The 15,940-nt window shown below is 42.7% G+C and overlaps 1 protein-coding gene across 1 annotated transcript in view; it reads left to right on the top strand.

The window, feature by feature from the left end:
* Positions 1-15,940, top strand: part of ARHGEF4 (Rho guanine nucleotide exchange factor 4) — a 220,795-nt gene that overhangs the window by 15,200 nt on the left and 189,655 nt on the right. Inside the window, exon 3 of the mRNA XM_051781535.1 lies at positions 14,003-14,083. Within this exon, the coding sequence (XP_051637495.1) occupies positions 14,003-14,083 (81 nt within the window). The remainder of the gene's footprint in view (positions 1-14,002; positions 14,084-15,940) is intronic.

The raw sequence follows: 15,940 nt of genomic DNA, 5'->3' as shown, positions 1-15,940 counted from the left end.
CACTTTTCAGTCTTCCCTTTGCCCCTCTACCCCCATCCCAGGCTCTCAAGAGGACAGAGTTCTGGGGTGGAAATGAGGTTCACTTTCAGCCTCTGAATAGTTTGTCAAAACACTCTTTGGAAAGAAAGCGATTTCCTCACTGCCAGATTTTTGTTTATAGCAGGTTTGCACTTTTAATTTCTGGGATATTTTTAATGGTTGCACTTGAAGTGTTTGTTGTATTTGACTCAGGCAGGTTGCGTTACTTACACTGAGCCTTGGTCTCCTGTGACCAAAGGAAAAAACCCACATCCTTTGCACAATTGTAGCTGACCTTTCTGACCTCTTGCACAGAAGGAGAGAGCCATGATTTCATATTCCATGCTATTCACAAGCAAATGAACAGGGAGGCTCATGGAGAAGTGAAAACATGGCACAAACCCGTGTTTGCTGGTGAGCTTTGCTCAGAGCATACCCAACTCCTCTAACACAAGAGAGGAGGCCAGAGAGGTTTGTGTGGCACAATGCCTGCCCACTACCCTGAAGAGAGTTTGGCAAAAATCATAAAAGAGTCTCTCCTTTTAAATGTGAGTTGTCCACTTAAGGGTGTATTCAGTCATCAATACAGCAGTAGAGAACTGTGAGATAAATATGCAAGTCTAAACAGTTGAATTTATTAGGAGTAATAGACTCATACAGAAGAGTTACTGAACCAATTGTTTGGTTAGTTTGGTTGTAAATATGACATTAACAGTCACAGCAGAGATTATGGGTCGAAAAGGCAAGGTCAGAGGTCTCAGAGGAGGGGAGCATGCAGGTGGAGCTTAGAGACAGATGGGTAAAAGAAAGGCATTTGGCACAGAATAATTGTATTCCTATCTCCATGACACTACCCAGTTCAGGTCAGCACCCTCCCCAAAGAGCAGAAACTGCACTGTGTTGTGACCATCTACATTAGCAGAAGAATTGAGCTTGCACTTGATGGATAGTGATTCAGTGTCCAGCTTTCTGTTTGCAATAAGCAGATTGAAAGTCAATGGCTCTCAAGCTTTATCCTGCTTGTGTCTTCTCAGCTTGGATTTAAGGCACCACTGAATCCAAGCTACAGGCTTCTGTCTGAATGGGAGTAGAGTCGACAATGCAAGTAAAAGCACAGCAGAAGTTACTAACTCAGTGAAGGTGAGCATCCTTCTCCTGCCCTTAGCACTGAGGGAGGAGCTGTCGGTGCATGGAGAGCAGACCTGCTGTCTGCTTCTGATTTTATACAAAGTACTGTGTTACCAGAGAATGGAAAGGCAGGGAATGCACTAATGCTCCTGTAGTGCAAGGCAGTATTCACTGTTGCTGGAACAATACCCAGACCATACCTGGTTGGCACCTTGCATTGGTGCATCTCACACAGGTCCATGATTTGTCAGGTACTGATGACTGAACCCATGTCTCCAAGGGCTATTCCAGCAGCCAGGTCTGTGACCATTGCCAGCAATTTGATCCTGTCCAGTTACTAACACATACCAGAGAGACAATGACAGGGATGTCAAAAATGGCAAGCTGGCATTAACTGGGCTTTGTTTAGCCAAGGGGGTTTCCTGTCATCTCCCTGTCTTCCTGATCAAGGCATGTGACACAATGGATCTGTCTGACTGCCAGAGAAAGTTTGTTTGAAGTGTAAGTCGGGAGTTAAAATGGACAATGGAGACAGTTCCTTAGCTGACAGAGAGGAGCTGTCCCTGGCATAGCAGAAGAGTGACTCCACATGCCATCCTCTTTGTCAGGAAGTACTTCCTTTTGGTGTCAGTTGTCAGCCCACTGGCATTAGTGGTTTTGCTACTGTCTGAAAAGAAGCTGTGTTGCTACTGAAGGGAGAGGATCTCCCAGATCCAATTTTGTAATAAGCTTGGGCCCAATGTCATTTACACTCAGTTTGTCTTCCAGCTGTCTTTAACACACCTGAGATGTACTTAAAGGATGAAGTGAGGACTAATCTTATGCCTCGGTCGGAGGATATTATTGGTGTATTACAAAGGAAATCTTAACAGAGAGCTGCTGTTCCTATTCTTCTATTAGGCAGAACCTTCCTGTCCCATTTATATTTACATTACCCTGTAGCAATCACTGCAGTCCTAGAGGGAAATAGTGAATTTAATGTGTTTTTAGCTATAACTGCTGATGGACCTAAGTCAGTGAATTGGGACCACACTGCTCACTCCAATCACCAGCAAATTTTTCTGATGTAGCACAAGTATCTGTCCTCTGTATCTCCTTTCCACTTGTGCTTTGGGATGTAGTGAGTTCTGAGAGAAGCAGAGTCCTCTTGGGGCTGCAGTGACAGCCAGTGGGTTAAAGAGCAGTGACATCTTTGTGAAACACTTCAAAGAGATGTGAAATGCACCTGAAGCCAATAAAATTTAATAACAGAGTGCACACACATTTTTCCTTCTGGATTTTTCATTAGGCTGATTATGCCTACTAGTACACAGGGACAGTTAACATGATAGAAAAGAAAGATCTCATAATGGTGTCCAAGTGTGTATTATTATTATTATTATGTTGCACTTGAGAATCCTGCATTTGTTTCAGGCATGTCTTTTGTGGAGAAAAAGTATGTGTTTCTGTCTTGGCAGCAAACATGGAAGGAGAACACTGAGGTGAACTGTGCAAAGACTTTTTGTAAAATCCCGTGTCAGTGTGGTCATGCAGATGAACTAACTGTAGGACTGACCTGCACAAGTGGCAGGGGCAGAGCACAGTTCATATTTGCAGTGTAGTAAATGAGGTATCCTTTGGAAGTCATGAGTGTAGAATAAAATTTTGAAAGATCAAGAAAACTTTTGTGACAATGTTATTCCTGAATTTTTTTAAAATCCCTCCCTTAAGGAACACAGATATAAAGTTACGGCTGATATTTTGGGCTAAGCAGATTCTCAGAGCAGCTGTAGCTCAGTGGCTGCAGACTTCTCAGGCTGTTGTGGTGTGGGGTTGAATCAGTGAGTCTTTTCATATTGGAGATACCTACAGCCACTGAACCCATATGGACCTTCTTTTATTACAGGACTCCATAGAAAACCTTAATATATTACAATCTGGAAGTAATAAAACTCCAGCATCCAGAACTGAATGGAAGGCCATGCAGACTTTTGCAGGAGGTATATTGTGTACATATGTTACATCCTGTTACACTGTACATACTCTTACACTGTTGTGTACTTACCTTTAAAAGGACTGGTCAGAAAGTATTTTCAGTAATCCTTGCTCAAAGGCAACAGATTGTGGGAACTGTTTGTGCAAATGTCAGCATTTCCCTTTATAAATGAAATATATCTCTACTGGATAGAGGTGAGCTCTTGCCCTGCATTATCAGACACTGTCTTTGATTAAATACCAGTAAAAAGGCCCACTGAGTAATCTGCCTTGTGTGTTTGTAGCCTGAATTGTGGTAACAAAGGTGCTACAGATCTCTCTTGCCTTCCATCTTGGAGTTGTGCCAAGTATTTTCTTCTGAGCTGAGGAAGTGCAATGTTGGTTATTCTCTACTTCCTGTCAGTGCAAGCTCTGAAAGCAAAGATAGAATCTGTATTCATTTGCCTGCAGTTAGAACTTGCTTGCATTCTGGTACTTCAAAGGCTCTTGTAGAAAGACTACACTGGTGGTATGTGTTTCTTGGTATACGACAGGTGGAATTGTTGCCTGCAAAGGTTATTCTGCTCAGATACTTGATCTGCAGTCAGGAGAATGAGTTTGTGTCATTGGTCAAACTGAATTTCAACATGGCGTTGTAACACATCGGTATATAATAAATTCACCATTAGCTTTCTGATTACTTGTTTCAACTTTCAGTGTAAAGCAGTACTTAGAAGATGACTATGTCCTTTGCAAAGAAGGAAAAGGGAATGATGAAAAGAAATATTTGTTACTTTGCAATTTTTTTTGGTAAAGAGAAAAAAAGGAAACAGCTTGGAGGAGGTGACCTTTCAGGAGAGCATGCAGTTTATAGTGAGTCAGGACAGCATTATCTTTTCCTTTAAATATGCCTGTACTTTTTTGCATAGAACTTTTTTTGCATGGAACTTATCACCATGGTGTCTGAGTGCCTTCTCCATGCATTCAGTGTTCCAGTATCTTTTTGTGATGTAGCCAAAGGAGGGTGAGGGGTAGATGCAGTGAGTTATTTGCTCAAGGTCATTCAGAAAGTCTGAGGCAGAGCAAAGAGCTGAATGCAGATAACCTAACACTCATATATTGTCTATCCTTTATTTTAGGAATGAATGAATCCCAAAGATTGAAAGCAGTCCAGAATATTATTTCCTATAGGTATTTTCAGTTTGGATTGACTCAGACCCAGGCTTTTCCTTGGCATCCATTCATAGTAGTAGATAAAGGCAGATGTGTTCAACAGTAAGCCCCTGTTTACAGCATGACATCTGAGCTTGCATCACTGCAGCCTCTTGTTTTGTTGTCACTGTTTCTATGCAGTGTCCTCTTTGCCTGCCTGGTGCACAGACTCACTTTCTATAGAAAGTGGCTTGTAAACCCCTGGGCCCATGGCCAGTCAGGGGAGCATAGAGCTTACTTTCTTCACACGTTGCTGCCCTGGCTTCCTTCAGGCATTTGTGACCTGTTCCCCCTCATTGCAGGGTATGCAAACAGGAGCTCCAGTTGTGGGTGACCCTGGCCCAGGAGCTCCTCTGGGTTCAGCGTGGGAGTGAAGTGCCACGATTTCAGTCTCCTCATCTTACATCAGTGTTGACCCCTCTGTCTGTGGCTGTGCCAGGCACTATGTAAAGAGCACTGGGATGCTTGGAAAGATACTTCCTTCATGGGAGTGCCTGCTTCTGGTGGTGGTTTTCTCACTCTCTAAAGACTGAGTACAGAGTGCAGCTTGTTCATCTTTCCATCTCAGTGTCCCTCAGTGAGCTTAAAACGCATGGCTTAGAGATCCCTCAGCCCCTCAATGCTGTGCTAACCTGGAAGCCAAAATTCTTATTTCTTGTTGCTTGAACTCAGTTCCTGTCTTCTTTTGGGTGACAAAGTGAAAGATCCCTGGGGAAGTTGTGGTCCCATCAGGTGTTTTACCCAATCCAGTATGATTTCAAATCAGAATTTGTCTACTGGCTTTGGATTTAGATAGCAGAGTCCATTGCAAATCAGGATGCTGGGCAGTATGACTGCACTGTGTGTGTATCCTATGATTTCTACTGGTTGCCTCAGTGACTCAAGATTATTAGCTTCAGTTTCCCTTTAAAATACGACTAAAATTGGCCTAGGGTTTGCATTCAGGGAAGTGGAGACAGTGAGGAATGAAATTCAGGAAATTTCTTGGTAAGGTGAAATTTCATACCCACTCTTAATTCCCACCTGGGGTCTCTTAGTGCAGATTCAGGATCATAATTAAGATGCTTATTCTGCAGGATATATTGTTTTTAAAGTCAAATATATGGAACTATGAAACTATTATTTTCACCATGTTTTCCCAGAGAAACTTTTTTCTGAGACTTTATACTGTACCCAGCATGTAAAAATATATGAGGTACTTCAAATTATAATAAGGAAAACCTGGGCCTTGGAGGATGAATTGCTAAGGCAGACATTTCATATGATATTTACTTGTTTGTAGCAAGAGTGCTGCAGCTACTATCTTATGTTGCAGAGAGAATGGGGAATCTGCTTTCCAGACATAGATTTACAGTCCATTAAACCCTTCTGGTGTAGTGTACAGCATGAGATATATCAGGAAACTGGGATTAATATCACTATCCAGATGAAAACATTTTGAAGGATAGAAAGTAATTCAGAAGTCCTTGATCTATGTCATTGTTGAGCCATTTTGTTACAATTGATGTCACCACATTGCAACACTGACCTGGAAGGTTCTGCTGCAATAAGACTGTACTTGGTGACCATGCTCATACTTTTTATACCTTCTGGATGTTTATTCATTCCATGCCAGTGTCTGCAGCACATCTGTGTAACAAAGAAATTCAGAATGTGGTAGTGCAATAGACACTGCAGAAAACACATGAAGGTGTATAAAGTTAACTCCTTCAGTCATTTGACAAAGAGAATCCCTAAGAATCCTGTGATTTCCCGTTCCCATTCTTAGCTTAAGGTTTTATGTACTTAAAATGGCCACTGCCCAGCCTTTCTAACTCCCATACTAAGCACAGCACACACACTTTACAGGTGGCTGTACACCACTTTCTGCTCTGTCAAACTTCCCAGTCATTGCTCGACACTCGTTGAAAGTGTTTGAGTGTGCAGAGTTTCATAGTTTTTTTTGTTTACTGTGTGGGGTTGGAATACTTTTTATCAAAACCTGTGTCCTGGAGGGTGTGTGTTTCTGTCCTTACAAGCCTACCAGTCCATGGAAACTTAACTTCTGCTGCCATCATAGCTGTGAAAGGAATGAGTTACTGGGAGTCCTCACTATCCCAAAGTGGGCAATGGGGGAATGCAGCTGTACCCAGTATCAGAGTTAACACTCTGACTTCTGAAATGGTGAAGGACGATCTTTTGCAGTCCTGAAGAACTTGAAGAATCACTTTTTAGTAAGTTTTTAGTTTAATTCCTACAGAAATGAGAGGTCTATGTCTGTCTGTCCCCCTGCATGTACCTTTTGAAACTGCTGAGAGTTTTAACCAAATATAAAAGAGAGGTAGAAGTATCAAAGCTTCCTTCAAGTTTCATAAGAACTGACAGTTAAGTAAACAAGGTGCTCTTACTGAGGGAACAAGCCACAACTGGCCAGTCAGCATTTATGGGTGGGAACAGTGAATCCAGTGAGAAAGGGTATATTAGGGGGCAAAAGTCCATAGGAAGCCAGGCTTCATCAGTTCTGCCTCTTGTGGAATGAACTATTGTTTAGCAGAACACAGAGATGCTGCATAGACGTGAAACCTCAGTTACAGTTTAGCTTTTGTCTTTCAGTAACAGAGTGTAATGTGTAAAGACTCTTTCAATATTTAGACAGTGGAGCTGAACAAAAACGAGACCATTATATGCAATATCTGTCAAAACTGGTGAATGGTCTGTGTTAGCCTGCCAAATGCAAATGAAGATTATCTATTCATTTAGTCCAAGAGAGAAAATGATATAACTTCTTTGGTTCAATTAGTTTACTGTAACAAATAAACAAAGAAGAGAGGACTCCAATATGGCAAATGTTCAACTTCAGATAACTTTAAGGACTGTAGAAATCACACTGCTCTGATGGTAAGCCTTATTTTACATTCTTTGCTCAGACATAGTCCTTACATCTTCAGAGTGATGTATATGGTCCCTCCATAAGTAGACAAGAATTGAGACCCAAGTTTCATTTATTTGCCTTGTACTTTTAAGGCAAGGGTATACTCATCTTTGTTGGAATGTGGGTTGTTCTCAACCAGGCTGAGCTACCCAATTTATCCTCTGTCAAAGCACTAATGCAATTTTGTACATCTCTGTCATGGAGACATTCCAGCTCTTTGTTTGCAAATGCTACTGTGTCCTCATGGATGGGAACGAAGGGATATGGGGATGTGGAGTTGAAAAGTGTTTCCAACATGAGTCCCAAGCACTTTACAGAAAGAGCTCACAAAGAAAGGGCTGTGAGGCTCTCCTGAGGAGTTGATAAGGCTCTGGGAAAAAGATGGATAGCCTGGAGAGGAAGCAGACACGCTTCTGTGGTTGCTGGTAAGGTTGACCCTCTCACTGATGGACATAGTAGGAAACAGTTGGAATGCTCAGGGTGAGCATCTCCAAAGCAGCAGGTTGGATGCCATTGAGTGCACTGTCCTGGCTGTTCTCTGTTGCCCAGACAGGGCAGTCCCCTCTCACTGTGGGGAGTGAGCAGCAAGCTCAGGCTGTGCCAGGACAGTAGGAAATGTCCAGCAAGGTGATGGGTCCTGTTCAGCCCAGAGGGCAACGAACTGCTGCAAAAGCAGACTGTCACCTAAGTGACCTGCCCCACAAGCTGGAGCTTTCTTGGCAAAGTAGCTGTGCTTCCTGGCAAAGCCTCACATCCTCACCAGCACCATGTTATGGTTGGTCACTCAGCACAAAACCCTCTTGTGCATCCTGCAGAGATTGCAGACTTTCAGTACTAACAGCTTCAAGTAGATCTCATTGGTACCCATTCACTGCAAGACTTAGTGACTTAGTTTAGGAAATAAAAAATGAGGTTTGCAACCTTTATTTCACAAGAATGTTGTCTTAGAAAGCTAATGGACTATGTGGGTTGAAAGAGGGTTATTCCAGGAGCCTGATTTTAAGGGGCACTTGATGTGTGGTTCATCTTTCTTTTCCATCTCTGGCGGGTTACTGCCTTCCCCCCAGCCCCAGCTCAGTCCAAAAACGTATTTCTTCAGCTGTTTTTCAAGGAACTGGAGCAGGGGCAGCTTGCCCTCTGCTGGCCGTCGGCACCCAGGCAGAGGGAAGCCCTTCGGCAGCACGGCCGGGGACCTTCGGGGCTGAACTTGTGATCTGGCTAATTCTGCTGGAATGTAAAGTGATTAGAAGCAGCATTAGAGTGTCGACATAAAAGCTCCTTCTTCAAAGTGACTGCCATAGGAAGGAGAGTAGCCTATGAGCAAACTAGCCTGAGCAGTAGTGTACCCATCCTCAGACTTGAACTTGAACCGTCAGGTGTCAGCCTAGCTCTGTCTTGAGGGTTTTCAGTGCTGAGTTACACCACTTATCTTTTTCCCAACAAGCTCCCTTTCTCTGCCCCATCATGTACACAAAACTGAGGCACAGGTGCTCCCAGTGAATTCACAATACTTCATATTCCCTTGGAGAGAAAAAATAAAAGGATAGATGGGTAAGTCAGGAGCGGTCAGAACTGCTTTCTGCACGCTGAAGTGTGTTGCTCTTTTATGGGAAGGTACAGCACACACCAGCTGTGCTGTCCTCCTGCTCCCCTCACCACTTGCAGGGAAGGTGAACAAAGGTGACACAGTCCCTTCCAGGGCTCCACTGTGCTCAGGGTTATATACACCTTGTACTTCCATACCCAAACCTGTCTACCCTACAGCTTCTCTGTCCTTGTGAATTGGTTCTTCCGCCACCCTGAATTTGTTTTGCTGTGTCCTTCTGTCAAAAAGAAAAGCTGTTTCCATAACCTTATGTTTAATGTTTTTGTGTTAATCCTCACATTCTTTATCTAAATCCAAATAATATGCATTGCCTTTACTATTCTGAAGGAAAAATACTTATCTTGGATCTTAAATGCCTAATTGCATTTGATTAAACAAAGCCTTCTTAAAATAGACCCCTGAAGGAAAAGATCCAATTGTTGGCTTGTTAAATACCAAACTAAAACAAAACCCTGAGGAAATGAAGGGGGGGGCTGTCGATGGTGTTACAGTTGCATAGGACTGATGGTAAGAAAAGTGGCACATGTCCAGAAGAGGCCCACAGCAAAGAGAGGAAACCTGGCTCACATGGAGAGTGGGATATGCCACTGCAGAGACTGATTTGTATTTGCAAATGAAATTTAAGGGACAGCTGTATATATATTCTATAGTTTGAAGACTATTCATTAAATAATATGAAATAAAGTGAAGAAGAAAATAATTATGGTGACAAGAAACAACTCAAAACACTACTGTATTCTTTCTTTAGCTCCCTGAAGACTGCAGGTCTTTGTGTTTCAATGCATGAGCTACTGTTTGGCACATTTCCTGAACCATTTTGTCTATTCACTTCTTGCTAATGTGAAAGTGCCCAGACTCCCTGGAAAGGCAGCTTTGTTGGAAACCTTTCATTATCAAGGATTAGCTGTTTGGTAAACCTGTGTCCCCTTTAACAGTCTGATGGGAAGTGCCAACTAATGAAGGGCTCATTGTGGTGGTGCCCTGAGTGTGGGACTTGAGTCTGTTTTATTGCTCAGCTTGCAAACCAGGGTCTTTTGTGTTCCAAAAGACTGAAGGGAAACTGAGTCATGGCCCTTGATTCTGCTGAAAACGTGGTGAAAAATACGCTTTCCTTTCTCAGTGCTCTTGCCACGTTTGTGGTCTAAAGGCTTCATGTATCTGGGAATTTTGTTGATATGTTACAGAATTACATGTGTACATTTGAACAATGTTGTGTCAATGCGTAGCCACAGCTTACATGAAACTTCCATATAATGCCAGCATGAAAAACCGAAATAAAGAAACCATTAAGTGCCTTTATCATTTCATAGTGTAGTTGTAAAGCTACCTGACAAAATCTGAACATTCTCATGCCACCCCTAGTCAGGTAGAAGGCATGGTAGACAAGTACAGGATTTACTTTTTCACTGATAACACTTCCATATGTGTTTTAAATTTCAAGAGATTTATTGAAATCCTTTATGAAAGTAATGGAATGGAAATCCATTCTCTGTGAAAAGTGTTCCAGTACAACTTAAATCATGAAGAAATACTGCTGAAAATCATCATCAAGTCTGTGATGTCAAACAGGATTCTTTTTATCTCTACAGTAAATCTCTCTCATTGAAACTCCCACGCCACTCGCACACCCAGGGATGCCCAGTGCGTGCAAATGCAAGGGAGCAAAGAAAGGCAGCCCTGTAAACCATCTGGGCAAGAAAACAAAGCCCTACCCACAGCCCCAGCCAGACTTCATGTGTTTGGGGAGGGGAGTGTGGAAGCACCCAAGGAATTGTAAAAAGATCCAGAGGCTGTTCAGGACCAGTGCTGTTGGGTGGGGGGTCAGCAGGTCAGTGTGGAACTGGTCATGTTCCACTAAGAGAAGGACCCAAACACATGGATTGGATTTTGTCTCCTCCTCTGTTACAGCTAATTAGGCCAAGTGCAGAGAGTGTCCCTACTGATCCAGGACATGTGTGACACAAGTGGTTCCTGCCAAGGGGAAGCAGTTCTGGGTGAGTGTTATTAGCTCTGTCTGGGCAGGAAAGGCAGTCAGGTAACTCAAGGCGGTGTGTGTGTGATTGAGGGAGTCATGGAAGAGATGATGTTCTAATGCAGGGTTTTGAACTCATTATCTGCATTCAAACGCTGCAAGAACACTAATCATGCACATTAATGTGTGTGGTTGGAAGTGACTGAAGAGTGGCCAAGAATACAGAGGGTACTGCAGCCCATATCTCTCCCATTCCCCAAGCCCTGTCTGACCTCTTGGCTTCATGTGGCTCCTGCTGTCTGGTTGTACAGGACTGTGTGAACACATGGGGATGTGTTATGTTTTTACTGGTGATCCTCAATACTTCTTCACAGTTGGCTTTTTATGTCTCAATGCTGAAGTGGCTCCATACCATTCAAAAAGGGAGGAGATGCAGTGCTACGTTTGTCTTTGTAGTGTAGTTGTGTAAGTGGGTATAGGACACCAGTTCCCAGCACTGTTCAGGGCTTTGTGGTGGTGCAGGGGGACAGGGCACTGTGAGGACACAGGATAGGAGCTGTGGCACTGCTAGTGACTGATGACACCAGTGGAAAACAGGCCCTTCCTCTCCAAAACTAACCACTCTCCTGCTTCTCTGGCAATTCTTATGTCCCCCAAATAAACATGTACAATGTAACCCCCCATTTCTAAGATAAAAGGTGTATCTACCTTTCTAGACATACTATATTCTTCCAAAAGCCTGTGACTTGGCTAAACAGGAGGAAGACCGGATGTGGGATAATTTTGACAGACACAAACGTCATTCCCTCAATAAAATTCTGGCCCAAGCCTCTACTCCTGCTACTGCAAAGCCACAGGCACCAAAACTGGTCCAGGTCTCAGCGCCAGCAGTTTCTCCAGGAGCCCAGCACCTCTGGCAGCACCACTCTAGCTTGGCCTCACAAAGTTCTCCTGCCCCTGGGAAGGGAGCATCTGCTCAGAGTTTGATCATTCTGATTTGGTCCCTCCTGGCTGAAGTCACAAGCGAACCATCCACAGCCACTTTCCAGAGAAATGAAGCAGGGATGTGGAAGCCACCTGAGGCCCTCACCTGGCCTGTGCACGGCACTGAGGTTTTCCTGCCTGGAGCTGTTCTGCAGAACCTTCTTCCACCAGAGGGCAGCTGGGAAAAGGAATGTGATGGGCTTGCCTGGCTCGAGATGAGACAGCAGCTAATTTGATGCTAATTATTACGGTTGTAATTTCCTCCCTAAGCAGATGCAATCCCCTTCAGCCATCTCCAATGGCGTTATGCTTAGGGAATGCTCCCCACAATAAAAGCAAAGGCTGTGTTCTTTCCCAGTTCCCCACAAGATCCATCCTCAGACAGAATCTGAGCTAGACACAATACAATTAGTTATTTGTGTTCTTGAATTAGCAAAAGACTAAACTTTAAATACCCAATAATGCATCTGAACGATGTGTTTGCAATCGGTTTGTCCCTAAGCTCCATTTGTTGCAGATGTGGCATGTTTTCTGCAGCCTAAGGTGGCAAGAGCAGAGGAATTCAACAGCTTTTTACAGAGAGCTCAGCACTGCATCTCCTCCCTTTGTGAAAGGTGTGGAGCCGCTTTGGTGAGACATAAAAGCTTATGATGAAAAACTATTGTAGGATCACAAGTGAAAATAAGTGACAGCTGCTACCTGGTGTAGTCATATGTGGAGAATACAGGGAATGGAGCAAAACCACTTTTCTAAGTACTTATTTTGCCTTTTCTTGTGATTAAAGAAGGAGCTACCCAGCTATCAGACTTGGGATCCATCTGTGCTAGCATATCCCACACTCCCTGTGACCATGGTGTGTGCTTTTACTGTTACAAGTTTCAGATAATCGCTGAAGACTGAGACAAAAGATTCAGTGTTTTTCAAACAGAGACAAGTGGCAGCTCTGACCACCCCCTAATGACTAATCTCAGTCTAATTGTGGTTTTTGCTTTTCATACTTTCCCTTTTGCAGTTTCTTTCATTTGCTTTCCCTTTTATATATACTGTTACTTTCTCTGGGAAGAGAGATTTGCTCCTCTGTCTCATGTTGAGGCTGAATTCAGCTAAAGTCAGTGAGGTCTCTACTGCACTAACAGCAGTTCTTTCTGTGGAAATAAATTGGACTTCAGAGAAGCTGGAGCTTAGGATGATGGTTGCAATTGAAATATTATTTAAGTATGTTCATATCTCATGTTATAAACAAGAAAGTCCACCACTGTACTCATCTGGCACAAAGATAGCAAAGTATTAGTTATGACAGTTCCTCTCCCTCTGAAGATATTACTCATGTTAAAGCTGACTGTTTGTTGTTATTTCCAAAGTTTTAATTAAGATTTTGCATTGAACTGAGAGGGGGTATGAACTCTCAGAGCTGAAGACATTATGGTGCTTTTTGCCTTCTTTGGAGGTTTCCAATGGAAACTTCATGTTTTCATACACACGATCCCTTTTGGTTTATGTGGCTGTGTCTGATGATCAGGACAAACATGGGAGAGAGCAGGATGGAAGATTATTTACGGATGACTATAGGGACATGGGAAGAGTGGAGGGATGAGAAGATAAAAGAAGGAGCAGTTAACCTCCAAGCCATGCAGAAGAAGCGAGGAATTGAGTTCCTGTGAGTTGCCAGAGCTATAAACAGCAGAAACTTCTTTCCTCCTGGAAATCCATAGTGGTACCCACATGAAGCCACAGCCTATGCAATGGTTGGCTGCTGGCAGGGGAGCACGGGCTGTGCAATTCCCCACCAGTGCGCCCTCAGTTCTCCATGGACACGGGGATATAGAGCATTTTGGTGCCTAAAGCAGTTGCTTCTTCCCTCTTCTTTGTAGCCTGAGCAATTATAACAATAAACCAAGTCTTGAGCGAGTTTCGTCCACTCCTGTGTGAGTGAAACATGGAACTTGTGAAAATCCATTTGTTATATAATTAAAGACTGCACTCAAATACATCATGTCACACAAGTCACCTTAATTTTGGTGATTTTTAATATTTGAGAGCCTGATATTGCAACCAGAGTGATGTTCCTTTAGCTCTATTTTCTATGAATAGTTTTCACTTAACTTGAGAAAGCTTCTTTCCTCATGGGCAGGTGGACTGAAAGCAATAGTGCTGATACCTCCTTGTTCCCTAAAGGTCAAATTGATTTTTTTTCCTTCCTTCCTGTATCTCTGCACAGGAGTGCCAAGGAAGTGCTGTAAGAAGGACTGCTGGAGAAACAGAAGAGAGTACTTCTGAGAAGACACGGTGCCACGTTGAGGTGACAGTTGCCTCTGTTTTAGTGGGGAACATGCTTTCATTCATGGTATAGTCAGAAGGGCTCTTTGTCTCTGTGGGGATTGGAACTAATCATCTGTGCTGCTCTACCAGCTTAAAATTCTAGCTTCTTTAAATGGGAATATTTGAGCAACACAAGAAAATGTTCCAAAAAAAGTCTATTTCAACATGATCCATAGCAGGTGCCCACTTTAAAAGTTGCCATTTCAGCTTCTGAAATTTCAGAACATCCTTCAATGGAAAGCTAATTTTATAGCATAATCATTCCATCAATCTCTGCAATACCAAATACACAATTATAAGTTCACTCATGTCTCTTATGTATACTGAATTATGATAGATTTTTAATTATATGACAGTACACTCAATATCATATACAGTGTAACAGAATTTAATGATTCATTTGAAGACAATGCAACCTAAATGTTCAGCCCTTCCTAGGATTGTCTCCCACATATGTACAGTAAGTACAGCTGAAAAGCTCAAAGCAGCAGTGGATTATTTTTTCATGATTATGAGCTATGGGGAACTAACTATTGTTTGAATCTGTCAAACTATGAGTTTCCAGAATTGAATCCTTTTTTCATAATTAAAGGAGTTGATCCTGGATAAGACAGTGTGTCAGACCTTGCACCTGAGCCCTGTTTGATGCTAGTTTTACTAGTTAATTTAATTAATTTTCCTGGTATTATGTAGACTTGTTTTATGAAGGTTAATAACGCTCCCAGAGCCCTCACACCTCTCAATTTAATGTGTGCCTCCACTGTCATAGGATGTGAGTGCTCTGCATTCTTTGTGTTTGCTGTTCCATTATGGAAATTCAGGGAGGCACAATTATCCTCGGGGAAATGTTGAAGGGAGGTGCAACAGCTGTGATAGGGCTTGTCTCTGCTCTGGCTTTTCACATAATTGCTCTACTTAAAAGCTTGGTCTAGTGTCTCCCATTTTGCTTCTTCTCTTTCTTATTTACTACATCTCCATTCTTCCCAAAGCCATAAAGTACCTCAGTTTCCATATGTGTATCATTCCTGCTTTCTATAATCTGGCTTTTGTCTCTCTGCTGCCAAAAGTGTGGCATGTAAACTTTATAGCTTCCTAGCTCTAAAGGATACTTACAAGAACATCTTATGTATTTTATGGCAAACAAAATAAATGTGGTGATGCAAGTGGGACCATAAAAACATCTGGCCAGGAAAGCTCCTTTCTAGCAGGTTGCCTTCCTTCCCAAGCCTGCCATGGAGGAGTTCACACATCACTTGTTGCAAATGTTTTCTCTGTAGCTAAAACTGACTCATAAGGCAAATTGCTCTGTCTGGGGAGGAGGAGGTCAAAGGGCTGCATCTGTACTTGAGTGTGGTTCTGTGTGGGAGGCTTGGGGGGAGGCTTAAGTTGAGAAGAAGCCCAATTTAGAACACAACTGAAAATGAAAAATACACCTATTCACTGAATTCCAGGTAAGGTTAAGAGGAAAGGTTGCCAGCCAATGCTGTCAGTGGTCTGTTTGCCTGCTTCTGGCCTTTTCTAGCAAGCAGAAATTTAAAGTGATTAATATGCAGTCTCTTCATTTGAATGGAATTTAAACAGCAATTTTCTCTGGTGGTTTAATACATGTGAAATATTCTACTAAACTCTGGAATTTCGTGCTGCAGATGCATAAATGTATCCCCTTCCCTGTGTTCTCCTCACAAGAACATCAGACAACACCCCACACCTTTGAAAAGACAGAATGGTAAAACTGGTTTCATATAGTTCCTGTCTGAGAGGACACCATTCTTCAAACATCCTGGATTTTAAATGTTTCTGCTGCTCCCTGGGAAAATAAGTAGTAAAACAAGCTTGT

Source organism: Manacus candei, unplaced genomic scaffold, assembly GCF_025592945.1.
Source record: "Manacus candei isolate 608988 ecotype Guabito, Panama unplaced genomic scaffold, ASM2559294v1 h1tg000015l, whole genome shotgun sequence".
Classification (NCBI taxonomy): domain Eukaryota; kingdom Metazoa; phylum Chordata; class Aves; order Passeriformes; family Pipridae; genus Manacus; species Manacus candei.
This window is presented reverse-complemented; position numbering and strand designations above follow the sequence as displayed.